We start from the raw sequence: 21413 nt of genomic DNA, 5'->3' as shown, positions 1-21413 counted from the left end.
CCATGGCTTGGCAAGTCACTTCATCTTTTTGAACCTCAGTTTTCTCATGTAAAATGGGGGAGGTGGTCTAGGCAATCTTTTAAGGGCTCTCTCAGCTTTAAATAATATGATCTTACGGTTTTGCCCTAACTCAGCTTTTCCTGGGTCTGATTTCTAAGGCTAATGCTAGGGCTTCTTGATCACTAGTCTAAAGCTCCTTCCACAGGTAAAATATCCGTTTCGATGGTAGTCACATGTGTGGAATACAGTGACCCTTACTCAAATTAAACGCAGAGGCTTCTCAAGGTAAAAGACAAAAAGGAATTTATTACAATCTCATGAGAAGGGACACTTCCCGAGAGACCATGGGCAGTGTCAGCAAGGGAGTGTGCACCTGAGCAGAGCAGAGTACAACATTATATAGTCCCTAATGCTGAAGCCCACTAGCCTCTCTTTTATTTGGCTGGAAATCCAGGCATACAGTCTAAGCGAGGGACTCTACCCCAGAGACAAAGAACACGGAAAGGTTCGTTGCTTACCAATGAGGGTTTTTGTTACCAAATATGGAACTTAAGGGAAGAATGCTGATGTGGCATTAAGGGAGTGGTGAAGGGGAAGGGTACATGACCAGAACTTTGGTGGTTCTCCTCTATCCTGGAGCATTTTATTTGCCTAAGGGGGATACTTAATTATTTTAGCTTTGGCAGGAAGGGTAGGGGTTTTGGAAAATTGATGCCTGAGGGGTCTTCACTTAACCTGATTTCACTCACAGATTCCAGAACATGTTAGAACTGGAAAGAGATTTTCCAAGGCCTCTTGTTTGACTCCCTCATTTTACAGATTGGAGACTAATAATTATACTTTAGTACTTTAATATCTGCAAATTACTTGATATACATTATCTTAATTGACCTTTGTAGCAACCCAGATGAGGAAACTAAGACTGAGTGGTTGTGACTAACTCAGGGTCACACAGCTGGTGGTGTCTACAACAGCACTTGAACCTACCCCTCCAAGACTCCAAATCCAGAGCCCTCTACACTACGATTAAGCATTTTTCAAAAATAACTGCAGATTTTTGATGTGTCATTGTGCCCCTTATTTGCCCTCTGGCAGTGGGGATGATGAGGTTGAGGGGTGATGGGGACCCCAAAATACCAACAGTCCGGGTCGTGCTCGAATGAATTAGACTCAAGCCTTCTTAAAGACAAAGAAAACAAAGTTTATTAAGGATTCACCTAATTGGGAGCCTAAGTATTTGTGACAATTGTATTCACAAGCAGGCCAGATAGAATCTCAGACAGTCTGAGCTGGATTGAATCTGAGCACCTTCATGGAGGCAAGATGGAACTTTAATACAGAAAAGAGTATAGGAGGGATCTGAGGGGGTGGTCTGGTAGTCCAGGGTGATGGGAGGAGGGGTTTAGAAAGGGTCTTGAGGAGAGTCCAAGGAGGGATTCCAAGGAGGGTCAAAGGCTGGAAACAGCTGGAGGCTATCCGGAGAGAGCAGACAATGGAGGGTTTTGGGTGGGAAGCAGGTGGGTCAATTCGAGAGATTAACAGACGATGGTCACAGATTTGAGTATGAAAAGCCAGGTTCGGTGGAGAGATACAAGGAGAGCTCAATTTGAGTATGAAAGGTCAGGTTAAGTGAGGAGATTCCAGGGGAGCTCAAGGAAGTTCCCAGAGTCTGAACCCCATCACCACCATCTGAAGTAGGAAGACAACCGCATATTTCCACATACTTTCCCCCTCCCTCATTTCTCTCAGAGGCATTTAGGCAATTCAGCAGATATAGCACTGGGCCTGGAGTCAAGAACACCTGAGTTCAAATTTGACCTCAGACATTTACTTGTGTGACCCTGGGCAAGTCATTTAACTTTTGTTTGCCTTAATCTACTGGAGAAAGAAATGGCAAACCACTTCAGTATCTTTGCCAAGAAAACCCCTTGGACACAGGGTGAGTTGGACATGACTGAACAACTGGCCTACAGTAGGTGCTTAATAAATGCAAATTGACTGATTGACTGCAGATTCAGGACCTGGGGCTGCTAGAAGTCCAGATGCCCAGGGAACAGGACTGAGAGTGCCTGTGATTAGGTCCAAGTCTGCAGGAAAGTTGAGGGGGAGAGAGGAACCTGCTCTCCATCCTTAGGTGTGTGAACCAGGATCACCAGCTTCCTGGGCTGAGGAGCCACCTGCCCTTCTTTGGTCTAGCTTCCCCATATGCAACTTGAGATTTGAATTCTGGGATTCCTACATAGCCACAAGTGGAGGTGGGGCAGGATTTACTGCTGGAGCCCCGGAGGCAAACCAAAGCTGGGGGAATCAGGTCCACCTGACTCCAGGGCTGGTGCTGTATCTACTGCCATTTAACTTCCTGCCCCGCCCTCCCACACCAGCTCAAAATCCACAACACAGTTGAGAACTTTCTGGCCGGTAGTTTAACTGCTGCTCTACCAGTGACTCTCCTTCTGCACAGTATGAAGGAAAAGGCCTGCTCCTACAAAAAGGAAGAGTATCAGGCTCTCTCAGTCTCATACCCCTTACTCATTGGCCATTACAATTCTGGACTCCATCTAAGCTCTACTTTGGGGAACTGCTTGGGGCAAGGTCTATGACCATCTCTGTAGAGTTCAACCAGTCTGTGGTTTAGTAGGAAATGTTAGCCCAGGACCCACAACTAGTAAGTATCGGTGGCAGGATTTGAATTGTGCGTCTTCCTGACTTGGGCACTATGCTTTCCTGTGGATGTCTTCCTGTACTGGGAAAAATAAAGCTAAATAAGACTCTCAGTCCTTTAAAAGCAGGGGATGTGGACATAATTTGAAGCCATTAAAGGACGTAGGACCCACAGGGAGGCATCACTGTACATTAAAGAAGAGCACTGGGTCTAGAGATGGGGATGTATAATAGGCAGTGTGACTTTGACTAAGTCACACAACGGCCCCCCCCCCCTCCCGAATTTCCTCGTATGTAAAAGGAGGGAGTTGAATTAGATGGCTTCTGAACTTTGTTCCAAATCTGTGATTTCTATCCTCTGCTTACCAGCTTCTAAGAGAAATCTTGCCACCTGCCCACTGACACCCCCCCCCCCCATTCAGGTGTGCCCATCTTCCTCTCCTTGTTGCCCAAGCTGTTGTACCAACTGGGAACTCTTGGCAGCCCTCTTGTACACAATGATCTCAGCAACCTGCATCACTACTTCCACATCCCCAAACAGGAGGCTGAGTAAGAGGTAGGGAAGGAAGCAAGGTCAGCCAACTTCATCTCTCCTCCTCTTTTTTGCTAAAGGGTTCTGCTCTCCTATTATCCCGGCAGGTACCCTAGTTCAGAACAGCCATCTAATCCTAATTACAAGGAGCTAGGTCTGGATCTTGCACCAGCTCACACAGAAGGCATTTCTCTTGTTTTTAAGACCTTTGAAAGGGATTCCCCAACTCTCACTGTCAGAAAATTAGTGCTTTCATTCAACCCCAATCCCCTATGCAATGTATAGTTTATGCCCATTTTTTTCTTTTCCCCCTAGTACTCAGGACCACTTTTCTCCCAATTCCCTTTCTTCTTCTCACGCATAACACTCTCTTCCCCTAGCACCTGGCCTCTTTATTCTCCCTTTCTTGGGACTGGAGCTCTGTGCTGTCCTTCTCATGATAGCACATGCCTTGCTTGACCCCATTCCCTGCTTCTCTTTCTCTGTTTCTGCCCTCATCCCCATCCCACCTCAATTCTCCTGTCTTTTCTCATTTCCATCCCTATCCCCACTTTGTCAAGTTTCTTGTGTCTTGCAGGAAAGGTTGAAAACTGTGGGGAAGAGTTGTGAGGAGATTGGAGCATCATCACCCACAGGAACATCACCTGCAACCCTACAATGTGCCCAGCCTCATGTTCAGTGCTATGAGGGATTCAGATACAGAAAAGACCCTGGCCCTGCCCTCCAGGAACTGATGGTCTAATCAGGGAGAAATGACAGAAATAAAAAAAGATGAGCCGTCAGCTAGATGATGCTCAGAGAAAATTCAGTTCTCTTGGTACTCTGGGATGTGGTTAGTCAGTGGCAGGGCAGCTAGGTGGCACCATGGGTAAAGCACTGGGCCTAAAGTCAGGAAGACTTACCTTACTGAGTTCAAATCTGGCCTAAGACACTTGCTAGCTGTATGACCCTGGGAAAATCACTTAACTTTGTTTGCCTTAGTTTCCTCATCTTCAAAAAAACAAGCTGGAGAAGAAGGAAATAGCAAAGCACTTCAGCATCTTTGCCAAAAAGCAATAACCCCCGAATGGGGTCACGATGAATTGAACACAGGAACACAGGGGACTGACCAGGAGGTGAAGGACCTAGTAGGAGAGGAAAAAAGGAAGGGGATGGAATAATCAGATTCCCCTCTAAGGGAGTTCCTGCCTCTGGAGCTCAATGGCCAAGGATAAGTCTGTCCCCTATCCTCTTCAGATGGATCAGAGGCTCCCATGCCCAGAATGTCATTGCCATTACTTAGGCTTCCCCTTCTTTCCATGACCACTTTTCCATGTTCCAAGTGACTGACAGTTGGTCACACCCTCAAAAGCTAGAAGAGATGCCAGAGGGCGTGCTAGTTCAGGCCCCTCTTCTTACTGATGACAACACTGAGGCCCGAGGAGAAAAAGGGACTTGCTCACAGTCACACAGGTTGTGAGCATCTGAAGCATCATTGGAACACAAGTACTCTGACTCCAGAGCCAGAATTCTTCCCATTGTCCTATGGTCCTTCTTGACACTTCATAGAGGCAGACCTGCAGCAACCATTTTGCACAGAGCCTAAACCCTCTCTGGACAAGAATGTCCAGAATCATTTGTCTCACAAGCCCCTTTGAACTTATTCCTGGTAGACTTTACCCAGCAACATTTGGAAAGCACCCACTTGCTTGTCACTTCCTGTCTGGGCTGAGGCTCTGAGTCTTTCCTTCCTACTACTAGGTGCCATAGTGGATAGAGTGCTGGGCTTGGAGGGGTAGAACCTTACTAGCCTGTGTGATCCTGGGCAAATGACAGTCCCCCTCTCAGGCTCTGTCTGTGAAATGGGGATAATAACAGCCCCTACTTCACAAATCATAATTGAAGTACTTTGTGAACCTTGTATTATATAAATATTAGGTACTGTTATGACTATTATTATTTTCATTACTATTATTAATACTATTATTACGCCTTCTGCTGTGGGGGCAGGGCCAAATGGAAAAAGCTGTGCTCTGGATCCAACAGAGTAGCCACTAGACCTTGAATGGAAGACTAGATGTACTTCTTCCCTGAATGACTCATTTATTTCCATAACCTTTGTATAAACTTGCTTAGACTCAGAATGGCAGACATGCCCATCCTTCTCTTTGGACATCCTGCTCTCATCTCAAACAAGGTTTCCTCTTTTCCCCTTCTCACCCACCATTTTCAAGCCAACTCCTTCTTCAGACTTCCCCCTCTCTATCCTCCATGTCACTCAGGCTGCAACTGCTGGATTAATCTCCGGATGCCTCCCTCTTTCTTACTTCCCAGGGCCAGGCAGTCAACAATCATTCTATCAATAAGCATTTATTAAGTGCCTACTATGTACCTAGCACCATTCTTCCTTCACAGTATTTATTCATCCCATTATCATCACTCTTGCCCAGGAATTTTACCTCCTTATTCCAAAATTATTTTTGTTGCCCAGACTCGCTGCCTTCCACCAATCTCCTCTGCACACCAGGGACCTCTTTTTCTTTCAGGACCAGTTTCAGCGTGTCCCTCTACTGACCAGAAGATTCTCATAGTTTTCAACTCCCTGGAGACTAAAGTCATGGAATCATACATAGATTTAGAGTAGGAAGAGACCTGAGGGATAATCTGGTCCAACTCCCACATTTCACAGGTAAGGGAACTAAGGTCCAGAGAGGTCAAATGTTTTGGCCAAGGTTGTACAGACAGAAAGTGGCAGAACCAGGATCCAAACCCAAGTTTTCAATCCAATTTCCTCTTCATCAGACTACTTTCCATTCCTCAGCATGACACTCAAGGCCCTATGCAATCTGTACTCAACACCTCCTATCACTCTTCCAACAAAACCCTGTGCTCAAACTGTCTGGCCAAAGCTGTGTTTATTCTGAGTTTAGCCCTGAAATTCTTCCTATTTGTAAGACCCTCCCCTTATTTTCTGCCTCCAAATCCTTCAGGGTCCATCTCAAGTTCCAATTCTTCCATGAAACCTTCCCAATCAATCTCATTGCATGGCAACCTCAGTCCTCTGGACTCTGGACTCCATCTTCCTCAAACCACTGGAACAATTCTTTAATATAACTTAGTCTAAATGTGACACAGCAACTCTCCCTGCTCCTTCCATCTGAGTGCTGAGAGAAAACTGAGCCATCTGGTGTCCCTGTTTGCTACCATAAGAACCTTGCTCTCTGTGGTCACCTTCTCCAGAAGGAAGGCTTTTCTGGGGGACAATGACAAGAAGAAATTGGATGGTGAGGAGTATTTGAGTAGGGGACAGGTAAGAATCAATGTTGGAGAGGTTGGCAGAGGCCAAAATGTAGACAATTTTGAATGCCAAACTAATGAATTAAAATTTTATTTTTAAAAACTGTGGGAAAGTCATTGAAAGGTTTTGAGTGAGGAAGATGCATACTAGAAATGATGTTTTAGGAGGATCAGTCTAACAATGGTGCATAGGTTGGATTGGTAAGTGAAAAGTGGGAGCCTAGAGTGAGGAGTGAAGAGTGAGCCTATGTAAGATGATGGTCAGACCTGGGTTAAGACAGAGGAAATAAGAGTAGAAAGGAAGATGTGAGAGACCTTTGGGAGGGAGAATCTAAAAGCCCTGAGGACTGATTAGATGTGGAATCTGAAAGACTACTAAGGTTTCTTGCCTGGGTGACTGGGGGGAGGTTGATACCCTCTATAGTTGAGCAGATGTAGTAGGGAAGACAATGTTGTTTTGGGCATGCTGAGTTTTCAAGGTATTAGAGGGACACATCCAGGTGGGGAGGGGATGTCCAGTTCATAGGATGATAGGATCATAGATTTAGAGCTAGAGAGGACATTCCTTACTAGATTTATTCAAAGCCTCTCATTTTACAGATGAAGAACCTCAGAAAGTTTAAGTGACTTCTCAAAGGTCACATCATGAGTCAATGACAAAGGTAGGATTTGAACTGAAGTCCTCTGACTCCAGATCCAGCTCACAAGAGAGGTGTCAGGACCGAAGATGTTAATTCGTTAGTCGTCAACTTAGAAACCATCATTGAAAGAGGGGGATGAGAGTATAGAGAAAGATTCTCTTTTCGGGGGGGCAGAAGGAAGAAACAAAGAAACAGGAATTCCTGAGGTAGGAGAGAATTAGGTTGATGCAGTGTCCCAAAAGCCAAAGGAGGAGGGTATATCAGGACAAAAGCGAGTCAATTTGCCAGTAGAACCACAGTCGTGGCTAGGTCAGGGACTTAGGGCTTTCCGGGCTGCTATGATAATCTATAACAGTGATGTCAAACCCAAATAGAAATGAGGGCAGGGTGCTAACCCATACATAAGGATCCTTGTGGGCCTCATTTTGACGTGGTTTTTAAAATATTGTCTATATTTTATTGTGTTTTAATTTAGCTTATTAAATATTCCCCAAACACATTTTAATCAGGTTCAGGATGACGTTTGATACCTCCAATTTAAAGGGCAATTATTGCATTTGGGATCCTTTAGCATGTAGAAGCAACTGAACTTAGGACCCAGTTAGCAAGAAAAATTAATTGAAATAAGAAACTTCCAGATAGAGTGCTTCCTCTCCCTCCCTCAGATAGCACCTTAGGTGAACTTTTCCCCAGCCCTGTCCCACCTTGTTTCTTCTTATAGCAGCCTCTCTATTGGCAGCCTCATGGTAACCTAGGGTCTTGATCACCTTCAATGGGGCAGAACTATTTCTCCCATGGGATCTGGGGTCCCAAAGTCCAAAGTCTTTCCCCCCGAAATGGATTTATATTAGGGAGTTGATTGGAGGGTACCTTCTGGGATGTTTGACCATGGCTCCAGATCAGCAAGGTAAAACTTTAGAGTGTAAACCAACTGAGGGCAGAGACTACTCCATTTTTTCTTTGTTTCCCCATAGGTTAGCACAGTACCTGGCACATAACAGGTGCCTTAATAAATATTTTTTATTGAATTGAATTGCCACTGGTGACTGTGGAGAAAGTATTGTCACCAGAGTGGCCAGGAGGGAGTGAGATCAAAAGGGATCTGGAATGGGCGGGCGCAGAGAAAGCTGCATCATGAATGTAGATACCATTTTTGTCATGTGTGATCTTATGCCAACACATTTAACAGTGGTGGGGAGGAGGGAGATGAGACAATTGCTATGGCCTTCTCAGGGAAAAGGGAAGGATTTTTTAGAACTGGGGAGACCTGAGCATGTTCCCAGACCTAGGGGACTATAAAAAGGAGGGGGATGATGTGATCAGTGGAGCAGATGCCCTCACAAATAAGGTGGTGCGTGTGAAAAAGTACAAAGTACTCTTACAAATTCAAAAAACCATTCATTCTCATCATCATTTGCATTTCTTAATAGTTGTCCTCCTCAGGGAGCTGTGCTCCACTCACTGCTGATGTGTAGCTAGAGAAGCTACCCACCTGAGCGATGTCAAGTACTGTTGGGATTGTAAGCTCAATTCCGTGTGGACGGTCTCGGGCGGGTAAAAGTGGGACTTCTAAATCTTAGAGTCTTACGAGGCCCTCCATGAACAGCGGGGATTCGAGAAGGTCAGACTGAGCTAGCTCGGCTAACTCGGGTATTTCCGCCTCTCCCCGGGAGATACGTGATGGGTGGAGTCTCCCTGCCCTCGAGGTCGTCCCGGATCTGGGCACACTATTGTTATCTAACAGCACGGTATTCAGATGCAAACTGTGCGGCTGAAGGTTAAGTAGGATTGAGGAAGCCTGAAAGCTCTCTTAGCACGTGAGGAGCCAAGAGGACAGTAGGCTCCGCTTTCTTCTTTCCTCTCTCCCCTCCCCCTCTCTCCCCGCTTGTACTTCTACTTCCAATCCCTTAAGATCTTAGCCTCCTTAGGAAATCTCCCCCTCTTCCTCCTAAGGAAGAGCCCCTGCACTTGTAACCTAGACCCTGAAATAAAGCCCAACCCTTGTTCGACTCTGGAACGTCCTTTCTCTCATATGAGCATCCGGTTTTGGCCAACCGAAGACCTCGGAGGTGAGGTAAGAAGACTCGGGTAGCCCACACAGGCCTCTAGGCCTGGCAAAGTACGACACCACAAGGACACATTATGAGCCCCCAGACTGATTTCTTGTGTACTGTTGGACAAGATGCTTAACTGCCTTGGCTGTAACTTGAGAAAACTGGGCTAGAGAATCTCCAAGGTCCCTTCCAGCTTTGACATTCTGGGATTCTTGGCCTCCTGCCATTGTCTGTGATCATCACTGAAATCCGTGTTCTTCATTAAAAGGATTTGGGGTTTCTGATGTCAACAAGGAGAAGGTTTAAGTTCCATCCCCCTTGGAGGGAGCTGGGTGAACCACTGATTCTGTCCCCAGCATGAGGCTTCCCAGGGATTTTACCCTGGGTCAGGAACACTTTTACCTTCATTTAGCAGGAATATTTATAAAATGAATACTGATAAATAACAAAGATCGATAAAAATGATATCTAGAGTTTCCAAAGCACTTTAACATTTTCAAAATACTTTTACATGCTATATCATTTGATTATCACAACAACCCTGTGAAGTCGATGTTATTATCTATTTTATAAATGAGGGTACCTAGGTTAAGAGAGCTAATTTGACTTATCTGGGGTCACATAACTACTAAGTGTCTGAGGCAGGATACAAATTCAGGTTTTCCTGATTCCAAAACTCTATCCCTTACACCATCTAGCTAGAATTTATTTTAAATTCTGTAGCCTACATTCATAATTGGTTGGTTGGTTGGTTGTCCTTCATTCTCAAAGGAGACTAAAATGACATCACTGCACTAGAGTCAAGTTTCAATGTGTCCGACTGTGGCTGATCAGAGCAATATGAGCTTGGAATGCTTTACTACAGGCCAGGCACACGTACTCTGTGTGAACATTTGGGGTGGATTCTCCAAATCTGTGCATCCTACATTTCCTTTGAGCTGTTTCAATTCTACTTTGCTCATAGAGCACAGCACCTTCTCTGATGTGGGCATGCCATGTTGAGGCATCCTATGCCACTGTCTCCCAAGTCACACAATCAATTCCAAAATTCTTAAGTGAGACCTTGAGAATGTCCTTGTATCACTTCTCCTGACCTGCCCTGGGTCAGTTCTCCATAAAATGGTCTCCATAAAACATTCATACTAAGAATATCCTCTATGTATTTGTACAAAGCCAAACATAAAAGCACAGATTTAGAGCTTGAAGGGGCTTCCAATTCCACCCTTCATTTTACAGATGAGGAAACTGAGGCCCAGAGAATTCAAGTGATTTTTCAAGGTCCATAATAAATGTCAGAGAATAGATTGAAATCTAGGTCCTTTGGACCTTGGGAGCAGTTAATTGAGCACAGTAGACAGAAGAGCTTAGAGTCAGGAAGACCCGAATTCAAATCTGACCACAGATCAGCTAGGTGACCCTGGACAAGTCACTTAACCTCTACCTCAGTTTCTCCATCTGTAAAATGGAGATAACAATACCTACCTTCCAGGGTTATATCATGAGGATCAAATGAGATAGTATTGTAAAGCCTGGCACATAAAAGAAGCTATATAAATGCTTATTCCTGCCCTCTCCTCCCTCCCATACTCCAGGCCAGTATTCTTTCTATTGTGCTGCAGTATCTACCTCCCATGTGTTTTATGGTGTCTTCCAGAGTTTCTGGTCCCATCTTTTCACCCCACAGTCTGCTCCTCAATGTTTCAAACTCTGATATTTGCTCTTATTACCTTTTCCCTGGAGATGAGCAGGCTCAGGACAGACTGGCCATTGATTGTCTGCCTACATTGGGTTTATCCCAGAATATCAACTTACCCACTTATTATGATCATTTGTCAGTGGCCCCCTGGTCACAAGGTCTGGAAGCAGTCTTTCCAGACTGGCTACCTAAGTGCTAGAGAGCACATCTGGGAGTTGCTTTAAAGATATTCCTGTCCTGCTCTAATTAGGGACCTTTCTGTCCAAAGAACTCTAGAGGGCCAGATGAACAATGACAAAATTGGACTCTCCAGGCTCCTACTTCTCTAGACTCTAAAAAACAGACATCCCTTTTGATTCCTCTCACTCCCTTTCCAGCATAGCCAGGCACCCTCATCCTAGCCTGATGTATCACATGGTCAGGAGTATGCTAGAGCCAGCTTGAACTAGCTCAAAAGAGTTCATTGTTAAATTTTCAGTGTGAGCATTGACACCTTGGAAGTTGGTCAAGGCTACAAACTAGGGCTTGACGTTGTTTTGTTACTGTCTAGATTTAAGAATGTGATGGAGAAAATGATAACAATGCAAAGTAAATTTAAAAGTTTATTGAGCATACTTCCTGGACCTCTCCCCCTGCCCTGAAACTGGTTAAACATTTACTAACCTACCTTTGCATGTGGTTAATTTTAAACCAAAGATGTATCTAAGGAGCTGGCTCTAACCCAGGTGAAAACAAGGCTTCCTGCTCCCTTTCAACATCAACCAATGGCATCTTTCCCTGAATTTAGAATTCACTTCTTGGACTCAGCTTTGAAAAACTTAAGAAAAAACAAGGCATAACAATGAAATTACAGGACTCTTTGGGCAGTGGTGGGGATGAGGGTGAGAAGGGAGTTGTAGTGAGGCTATAACTTGCTTCTGTAAGCTATCATCGAAAAGGAGTTACAGCAACCATATGAACCATGGTAGCTTCATTGGGTTAAGCATGTGCTCTCTCAGTGGAAAGACTGGAAAAAGTACCACCTACTCAGAGATATAAGTTTTGGCTTCAGGTAGCAAGTGGTAGATGGCTGGATAGGGTTCTGGGCCTGGAGTCAGGAAAGTCATCTTCATGAATTCAAATCCAGCCTTCGACACTTACTAGCTACATGACCCTGGGCAAGTTACTTAACTCTGTTTGCCTCAGTTTTTCTTCTATAAAATGAGCTGAAGAAGGAAAGGGAAAACTACTCCAGTTATCTCTGCCGAGAAAATCCCAAAAGGGGTCATGAAGGATTGGACACAACTAAACAACAACCACCACAATCCAGTCTCATCGATTTATAATCCTCCTTTTGCCCATCTTCACTTCTTTAACTTTTGTCTACTTTCAGGAGAGAAATCTGGGCTCAAAAGAAAATATTTGGGCAACACTGCCCCCCTGACCCCAGGTTCATTCTGGGCTTTGAACTGGAAGATGACTCAGGCAGCACCTCCTGCAGGGAGCCTCCCTTGATGTCTTGCACCCCAAACCACTGCAGGCTCTCTCTCACTTCAGACTGACCTGGCATTTTCCTTCTTTGTGTCCATGTTGTAGTACCCTGTAGAGTGTAAGCTACCTAGGGTAGGGGCTGTTTTGGTTTCTGTCTTTGCATCCCTAACACCTAGCACAGGGAGCCTTGCACATTTTTGGTTTGACTTTTCTGTGGGACTGAATTCTTTGGGGTGGGGAAATCTCTCTCCAAGGTGGAAATTCTTTCCAGGGATGCAGGTTCAGCAATTTGTTCATTGTGTATAGGGTGCTGAGCATTGGGCCCTTTAGTGACTTGCTAATGGTCAGACAGGTGGGAACTATCAGAGGCAGGACTTGTACCCACAGACCTCTCCACTCTGAGGCAAGTCCTCTGACCACCACCAGCTGCCTCTTACCTCCCACTTTCCTTTTTGTTAGAAAGCTTTGATTTCATTGGTGCAGGAAAATCCTGGTGAGAGAGCTCCCCAGATACAATCTACTTCAGGAGTGTGGAACCTGCGGCCTTAAGGTCACATGTGGCTGCACTTGGGGACCTAGAGGGCCACATGTGGCCTTGAGGCTGCAAGTTCCCCACCTCTGATGTAATCTTTAAAAATTGGCCACTGAGAAATCAAATGCCTCATCCAGGGTCACTCTGTCAATAGATTTCAGAGGCAGAACTTGAACCCAGTTCTTCCTGCTGCAGAGGCTGAGGCCGTCTCTTCATCAGTTATGCCAAGTTGTTTCTCGTACATATGTATGGCAGCTATTTAATAAAGGCTTTTTGAGTTGAATGTCACCTCTTCCCTCTACCACACTCTCCTGCCCCCAAACAGGAGCGTGCTGGAGCCAGCTTGAATGAGCTTTCTAGTCCAATTATTAAATTTTCAGTGTGAGCATTTTTTATCTCAGGAAACCAGAAAATGCTACAAATCTGGCCTTGATTTATTGTTTTGTCAATTTTCTAGACTTAAGAAAGCATGAACAATAAGGATTAAAGTTAAAAGTGTCTTTTGTATGCCCCCCAATTTTACCAGCAGATGACCATCCCCAACCCAATTCTGCTTGACTTCGTTTGGGGCCAGTGGGACCATCTGACTGGTCTACACAGGGAGTTCCCTGCCCTGACCCAGTAAGGACCTACTGTCCCTGGGGCTACTGCACAGTCTCCTATGCCTTCATGTTGCCCCCTGAGCCAGGTCTTCTCTTGGATTCATAGAGGATGTTTTCTTTGCTTCCAGAAACCCTTCGATTTTAAGCAGGGCCAGCTGAAATCCACAGAGCCCAGAACATTAAAGGGATTAGTGTATTGAACCACTGGCAATTAATTTTAGAAAGCTAGAGTCAAGCGTACAGCAGACCACAAGCTCTGGGCCAGTGGTGGTGGTCAGAGGGGGAAAGTGAGGAAGGGAGGATGTTAAGGAAAGAAAATGTGGTTTCATTAGTTTGTTTCAAAGAACAGTTCTCCTCTAGGCCTTTTCCCTGGACTCCCTTACATTGGCCTAAGGCTGCCAGGAACATGGAGGCACTTTGTTTTGTGGGTGTCAGAATGATGGCCAAGGGGGGGCCAGGGAATGGAGAAGGAGAGGGAGACAAGTGCCCTGTATTGTGGGGCTGAGGTGCCATTAGTTCCTGGTCACTGCTGGAGGAGAGCGGGGAGTAACTGATGACCATTCCCCGTGCCCCTATAAATGTCTCATAAGAATAATCCATGGCCCCAGAGACCATAAATGCCAACACAGCAGGCTTGATTATTTAGAGGGGTTGCAGGGTGACGGGGGTGGGGGAGCAGGCAGAAGGTGGAGGAAACAAGCAGAGGCCTATTAGGTTGAACATGAGGGAAACATTTTTCCCTGGCAGTGGGAGCCATTTGGATGAGGAATAAGCTTTCAGGGCCAGAGGGCAGCTTCACTCGAAATCTGAAAGTGAGCTGGGCTCCCCAGGGGGGCATCCTGGGTGTAGGCTGACCTCCTAAGCCCTGTTCTCAAGGGCTACCCCAGGGATCTCCAATGATTTTACCAGGTTCAAGACAGGGACCACAAGCCCTAAAGAACCATATTCTAGGTCTGGTTCTAAGGAGGTAATTGTGGCTCCACCCATCACCAGGTATTGCCTAGGACCTCACTTACCCCACCCTAAAATGGGCATATTTTCCCCATTTTATCTTGCAGATTGAGGTGGGAAATATTCAAAGATGTGAGAGATCTGTTAACTTTGTAGGAACAAGAAAGACAGATTTAAAACAAACCATCCAACCAACCAACCAAGATTGAAGTTGTTTTCTATAAGCCACTGCTTTTAAGTTTAAGGACTATTATTGTAGAATTTAGAACTAAAAGGGACCTTGGAAGCCACTGAGTTTACCCCATCATTTTGTTGATGAGGAAATTGATACACAGAAAGGTTAAGAGATGTGCCTAGGGTACCACAGCTGATAGTATTTGAAGTAGGATTTGAACTCATGTCCTTTCTCCTCCTTGCTTGCTTTTGGAACAGTCATAGAAAGTTCAGAAACTATCTCATCCAACCTTTGATTTTACAGAGGAGAAAACTGAGGTTTCTGTTTCCTCACTTTGCTGGCAGAAGATGGCTGAATCCTCCCTTGAATATCAGTTATCATAGGACTTAGCCCTGGAGGGGACTTAAAGGATTACCTATTCTAGTCCACTCATTTTATAGATGAGGATTATAGTGTCATAGATTTTGAGTTGGAGGGGACCTGAGAGGTCATTTTAGCCCAACCTCTTTGGTTTATAGATGAGGAAGTGGAAGCCTTTTGTTGTCTAGTTATCTTCAGTTATATCTGACTCTCTGTGACCCCTTTTGGAGTTTTCTTGGCAAAGATATTGGAGTAGTTTTCTATTTCCTTCTCCAGCTCATTTTACAGAGGAGGAAACTGAGGCAAACAGCTACTAAGTGTCTGAAGCTGAATTTGAACTCAAATCTTCCTGGCTCTAGGCTCTGCACTCTATCCAGTGAGCCACCTAACTGCCCTATTGAAGTCTAGAGAGGTTAAGGAAGTTACTCTAGACCACACAGATAATAAGTAGCAGAGCTAGACCTTGAATCCAGGTCGTCTGAGTCCACATCCAAAACTCTTCACATAAGGTTATGCAACCGCAGAAACAGAGCCAGATAGTTCCAGTAACCTGCCCAGTAGAGTGGTTTCAGCCTCCTCCAGTGAACTTTCCTTCATCCTCTGTCCCAGGTTGGGGTCAATTCTGCACATGAAATGAGTCCTTGGGGGCTCTGGTTGGCACTGAGCTTGTTCCTAATGAATCTGAAACAGCACTGCCTGTTCAGAGGTCAGACAGACAGACAGACAGAGCTGACAAGGATCTGCTGAGATGACCTGCTCTCCACTCAGTCTGTCTGTACCTGGCCTTTCCTGAGCTGCACAGGTCTGCCCCAATAGAGACTGGCTTTGCCAGGCAAGACCTCCAATTTAGGGGAGGCCTGCCCCTTCTATCCCCTCCTATTCAATAAACTTCAGTGGCTCTCTATACCTCCAGGACCAAATAAAAAGTCCTCTGTTTGGCATGTAAAGCTCTTTACAACCTAGCCCCTTCCTCCTTTTCCAATCTCTTTAGATTTTATTTCTTTTCAAGTACGCCATGTGTTAGCTACACTGGCCTCTCATCTCCATGCCCTAGTATGGGCTGTTGCCTATACCCTCACTCTTCACCCCCCACTTCCTTGCTTCCCTGCCTTCTTTCAAGACTCAGTGCCCATCTCACCTAATGCAGGAGGCCTTCCCTCTATGATTATCTCCAACTTATTATGTACATTGTTTTTGTAAATAGTTACTTGTCGATTGCGTTCCCCATTAGAACTCTTATGAACTCTTCAGGAACAGGGACTGTCTTTGACGTTCTTTATATCACCAGGGCTTAGCACAGGGCCTGGCACTTTGTAAACACTCAGTGTTGTTGACTGGCTGACTGACTGTGCACAGGTAACTTCCCTGGTCTGTGGTCAGGGAACAGACATTCCTCTATTTCTTTATGAATCAAAATACAAAAGACGTTAAAAAAAATAAAAGAGAACAGAACACCTACACAGAAATGAAAACGGTGGAGAAACAGCAGTTAACAGGTCTTTTACTCTGTAGGATTATATGCCACCATCCAAACACCCATGGTGAATGGCTCTTCCCTTCCTGTCCCCTTGATATGTGGGACACAATACGAACAAAAATAATTCTCTACAAAACAAAGTACCCATCCCTCTTCTCTTCAGAGCCTCCCCCACTTTGAGAGAGTGAAGTTCTCCTCACCTCAACCCCAGGGCTGACCTTAGGGGCCTGGTGGTTTGCAAAAGGAAACCAAAGGGAGAATACAAAACATCGTAAATTCAGCATTGAGATTTTTAGGCAACCGTTACTCCAGGTTGTCCATCCAGCTGTGTGATGAGATTGGACAGATGCTTGCTGCCTGTCCTTGGTCAACCAGAAAGATTTGGGAGGGATACTGTTGTTGCCTTGTCAGAACTTGGGGTACGAAAGGGGAGAGCGGTCACTATCCCTCCCTCTCCCCACAAACCCCCCCTGGGGAAATGAGAAAACCAGAGGTAAAAATCAAAATTGTAGGATTGTTTGCTTTGGCAGGGGGAACTGGGTCCCATAGGTCAAAGAGGACAGGGTCCATGGAAGGAGGGAGGGCAGAGACTTTGCTGAGGAAGCCCCAGGAAGGGATTGACGGGCACCCTTCTGGCAGGAAGGATTGCTGTTCCTTGGCCAGGTCTCCATCAGTGCTCCTGGTATTCAGAAGGACATGAGTGAGGATGGAATGGAGGTAAACAGTCCTGGTAGTGAGGCAGTCCCCGGGAGCGAAGATGGGGAGGGGGGACCTCTGCCTGGTGTCCTCTCCTTTGCCCCCAGCTTTGGGGATGAGGAGGTGTCAGTAACCTAGGCAGCCTGCCAGCCACAGAAGCAACCCAGAGCCAAGGAGCGCAGCAAGGTGGGGGCCAGCATGGGGAGCAGGGTCGCAGGCCTGGCCTTCCTCCCCCTGGCAGAGAGGCTGGTCACACAGCACACCCTGGTAGCCGCTGGGACAGAGGCAACGCTGGTTCTGGTAGCACGTCCCCCCATTTTGGCAGAGTAAGTATTCGTCATCACAGACATTGGCTGGGGAAAGTTGAAAGACAAGAGACAGAGGCGGAGTTAATAAGGCAGAGAGGAACCCCGATGCCAGGAAGATGGTTTTCTCGGACAGCCACCTGTCTCCACCAAAGCCAACCCAGAGGCAGAAAAACGTCTTCCCTCTTAATTCTTTTTCTTCCTTTCTTCCATCCTAGTGATAACTTTTGCATTTATGTAACAGTAATTTCTGGAAATTCCTGCTTCTTCCCACTTCAACCCATTTGTTTCAGCCCTACTTCCACCTCCAACCAGTTTGGACTTTCCCGCTTGTAATAAGGAAAAACAATGAAGTTCCATTGACCAGACCTGACAGTGTTACCATAGAGTGCCTGAAGCCCCAGCCCTCTCTGCTGTGAGGAGACAAGTGGGCTCTATTATCTGGCCTCTGACCCCCTAACCCTTTTATATTATCCTCGCCCCCCCCCCCCCCCCCCCAATTCCAGTAAAGGAATTCTCTTGGCCATTTGCTCTTATAGGCTTAAACTGTAAGGAATTTTTTTTCTAGTCAACCAGAATCCCTTTGACTGTATTCTCAACCTATTTCTTTGGATTCTGTCTTCTGGAGACTTGTGCTATCCTCCCCTTTAGGATTTTCCTTCTGTTTGCCAGATTTGGAGTTCAGTCCCCTCACAGCCTTCTCTTCTCTAGGCTAAATAACCCCTCTTCCTTTCATCTTCCCTCAGGAGACCCAGCTTCTAGGGAGCCCACAGATTGCTCTGGGGTCAGCTGGTTCCAGATGAAGTAGGGTCACTGGGAAAAGATTTCAAAGGCAAGAGAAATAATTAAAAGCTGAACCCGAAGGGTCCAAACCTGGTCCTTATTAGTGTTTTCCACACTCCCAGAAGTAAGAGTACTGAATATGGAAACACTACAGAAAACCCAAAGCTTCCACTCTTTCCAGAACACCAGAGTAGTTGATGGTTCATTGGCCTGATATGTATACCACCCCCCACCCCCCACGCTCCCTGGCAGCCTGGTGCATGTACTTCTTTGTCCACATGCAAGGGGGCAGTAGTGGGTAGATGGTTGGTTGCAGGGAGAGACCCTGGGAGAAACAGAGTGCAGGCTCCCCTTCTCCACTGGAGATTGTTCCTAGAGCAGGGATTCTTAAACCTTTTTTTGTGTCACAGACCCCTCTGGTTGGGAAAAGCTGATGAACTTCTTCTCAGGATGTGTTTAAATGCATAAAATGAAATACATAGAATTACAAAGGAAGTCAAAGGTTAGTGAAAATAAAGATGTACTTTTTTTCCTATTCAAAGTCAGGGACCCTGAAATCTATTCATGCATGGACCACAGGTTAAGAACCTTTGCACTAGAAAGACTCCTCCCCAAATATCTCCATGTATTCAATCAGAAGGACACACACACTCATACAGATACACATATAAACACAGATACACAGACGTACACACAGACACATATACCCAGATACACAGACACACACACATACAGATACAGACACACACAAGTACACAGACACACACATACAGATACACAGATACACAGACACACATACAGATATACATATACAGATACACAGATACACAGACACACATACAGATATACATATACAGATACACAGATACACAGACACACATACAGATATACATATACAGATACACACACATACAGATATACACAGACACTCACATACAGTTACACATATACACATAGATATACAGACATGCATACAGATACACATACACACACAGACAGATACACACACACAAATACTCCCCCCATCTCTGTTTTTCTCATCTCCATCTTTCCCTGCTCCTATACCTCCATTCTATCTCTATCCACCTCTGTGTTCTCTCTGGCCCATCTTCAGTCCCCAACAGGATCCAACTGGGAGGTTAGCTAGACAAACCTCTGCTCACTGCTCAGAGTCTCTCTTGAGGGGGGAACCTTCCAGTCCACCCGGCCTCTGGGCATCCCTGTTTTCTATTCTCCCTGCAGTTAGCTTGGACTCGCCCAGTCTGAAGATATTTAGATTGGACCACAGATTTATTAGGCAGCTAGATGGCTCAGTGGATAGAGCACCAGGCCTAGAGTCAGGAAGACCTGAATTTAAATTTGACCTCTGTATGACCCTGGGCACGTAACCCTGTTTGCCTCAGTTTCCTCATTTATAAAATGAACTGGAAAAGGAAACGACCAATCACTCCAGTATCTGCCAAGAAAACCCCAAATGGGGTTAGACATGACTGAAATGACTGAACAACACACCAATAATACAGTACAACAAGAATTATTTGAGTCTAGCCCCCTCATTTTGCAGATGAGGAAAATGATGCAAAGAGAATGGCCCAGGATACCAAAGCTACTAAGTGTCTGAATGGGATTGGAGCTAGAAGGTCCTGCCTGCCACTCTAGTCTCTAACAACTATACCACACTTCTCCCATGATGCTAAACACCTTTGTGTTTATTACCCTCCCAGCTCCATTCTGAGGGTTCAAATCCTGGCCATTCTTCAAGGCCTAATCCAAGTCCTACCCTCTTCTATGACCTCCTTTGAGCCCACACTGATCTCTCTCTTCTCTGCATTCTCATCTCTTATAGTTTTGATCATGCAGTCTGGCATTGGCTTCTATATTGTCTAATACTGTTCTCTGATTGTTTTTGTGCATTTGGGTGTGCCTTGCATCCTCACTCAGGCTGTGATCCATGGGGATGGGGGGCCTCTTGCTATATACTGTGCTCATTATAGAGCTTTCAAGCTCAGGGATATACACATGGAAGGAATGCTTTATTACCTACTGGGTACTGTTCAAATCCTTCAGCCTGGCATTCAAGGCTTTCTAAAATCTAGTGCAAACCTGCCTCCCCAGCCTTATCTCATATGGTCTTTTGAACCTGCTCTGCTCCAGTCAAAGTGAACAAACTCTCTGCCTTCTGATTTTACCCCATGTCCTCCAAACCTCCATGCCTTTACTTGGGTTGTTCTCTGTGCCTGAAATGTTCTTCCTTCCCTCCTTTTCCTGTTGAGCTCCGCTGTAGGCTACAAGACTCAACTTAAATATCCTTCCCCTCATCCCCAACCTTCCCCTTCCCCATAAGTTTCCTCCCTTGACCTTACATAGTACTTAATTTATTTTGTTGTATCAGACTCTTAGTTGACCGATTTGGAGTCTTCTTGGTAAAGATACTGGAGTGGTTTGCCATTTTTCCTTCTCTATCTCATTTTACAGATGAGGGAACTGAGGCAAACAGGGTTAAGTAACTTGCCCAGGGTCACATAGCTAATAAGTGCCTCAGGCTGGATTTGAACTCAGGAAGATGAATGAGTCTTCCTGACTCTAGGTCCAGCCCTCTCTCCACTGCACCACCTAGAGCTGCCCTCACTTTGTTTATACCTTTCTAACGTACTTTCCACGTTTTCTGTGGTATTGTAGTTAGCTGTGTCTTTATTATTCCCAACCATGTCATGGTGGGGAAGGAAGTAGAGAGGATGGAAATGGTATCTTATCTAATCTTTGTAAACCTCTGCACACCAGAGACCTAGATGTGACTGATGAATATTTAATTTGAAATAAAGACTTTTGACCTGAATCCCAGAGAAGCAACACAATCTCAAGCCCCCATTTTCATCCCATTTCCCAGCTCTTCCTCAGCTTCCTCTGAGGTACAAATCAGGAGAAAGGGAGCGCAGGCCTTCTGTGCAAACCCTGCCCCCACCGACTTACGGAAGCAGCCCTGGCGCCAGTAGTGACTGGGGAGGCAGTCATCACACTTGGGCCCCGCAGCCCCTTCTCGGCACTCACAGTGACCGGTCTCATTGCACCGGTCATTAATGGATCCTATCTGGTTGCAGTTACATTCTGTGCAAATACAGGAAAGAAGAAACGAAATAAAAATGAAACCACAGTCAGTTTTACTGTTATATATCTCTCCCCCATGTATAACCTCTCTCCTTAG

General features: G+C 45.5%; 1 protein-coding gene across 2 annotated transcripts in view; it reads right to left on the bottom strand.

The window, feature by feature from the left end:
• Window positions 1-16434: 16434 nt before the first annotated feature.
• Window positions 16435-21413, bottom strand: part of NTNG2 (netrin G2) — a 94823-nt gene continuing 89844 nt past the window's right edge. For both annotated transcript variants that reach the window (XM_072632776.1, XM_072632775.1), the window contains 2 exons: window positions 21182-21316; window positions 16435-17476 (listed from right to left, as the gene is read on the bottom strand). In XM_072632776.1, coding sequence (XP_072488877.1) covers window positions 17250-17476; window positions 21182-21316 — 362 coding nt within the window. In that variant the 3' untranslated portion in view covers window positions 16435-17249. The remainder of the gene's footprint in view (window positions 17477-21181; window positions 21317-21413) is intronic.

The sequence above is a fragment of the Notamacropus eugenii genome, chromosome 1, assembly GCF_028372415.1.
Source record: "Notamacropus eugenii isolate mMacEug1 chromosome 1, mMacEug1.pri_v2, whole genome shotgun sequence".
NCBI classification, from domain to species: domain Eukaryota; kingdom Metazoa; phylum Chordata; class Mammalia; order Diprotodontia; family Macropodidae; genus Notamacropus; species Notamacropus eugenii.
The sequence above is the reverse complement of the archived record's forward strand: the minus strand, read 5'-3'. Positions and strand labels throughout refer to the sequence as shown.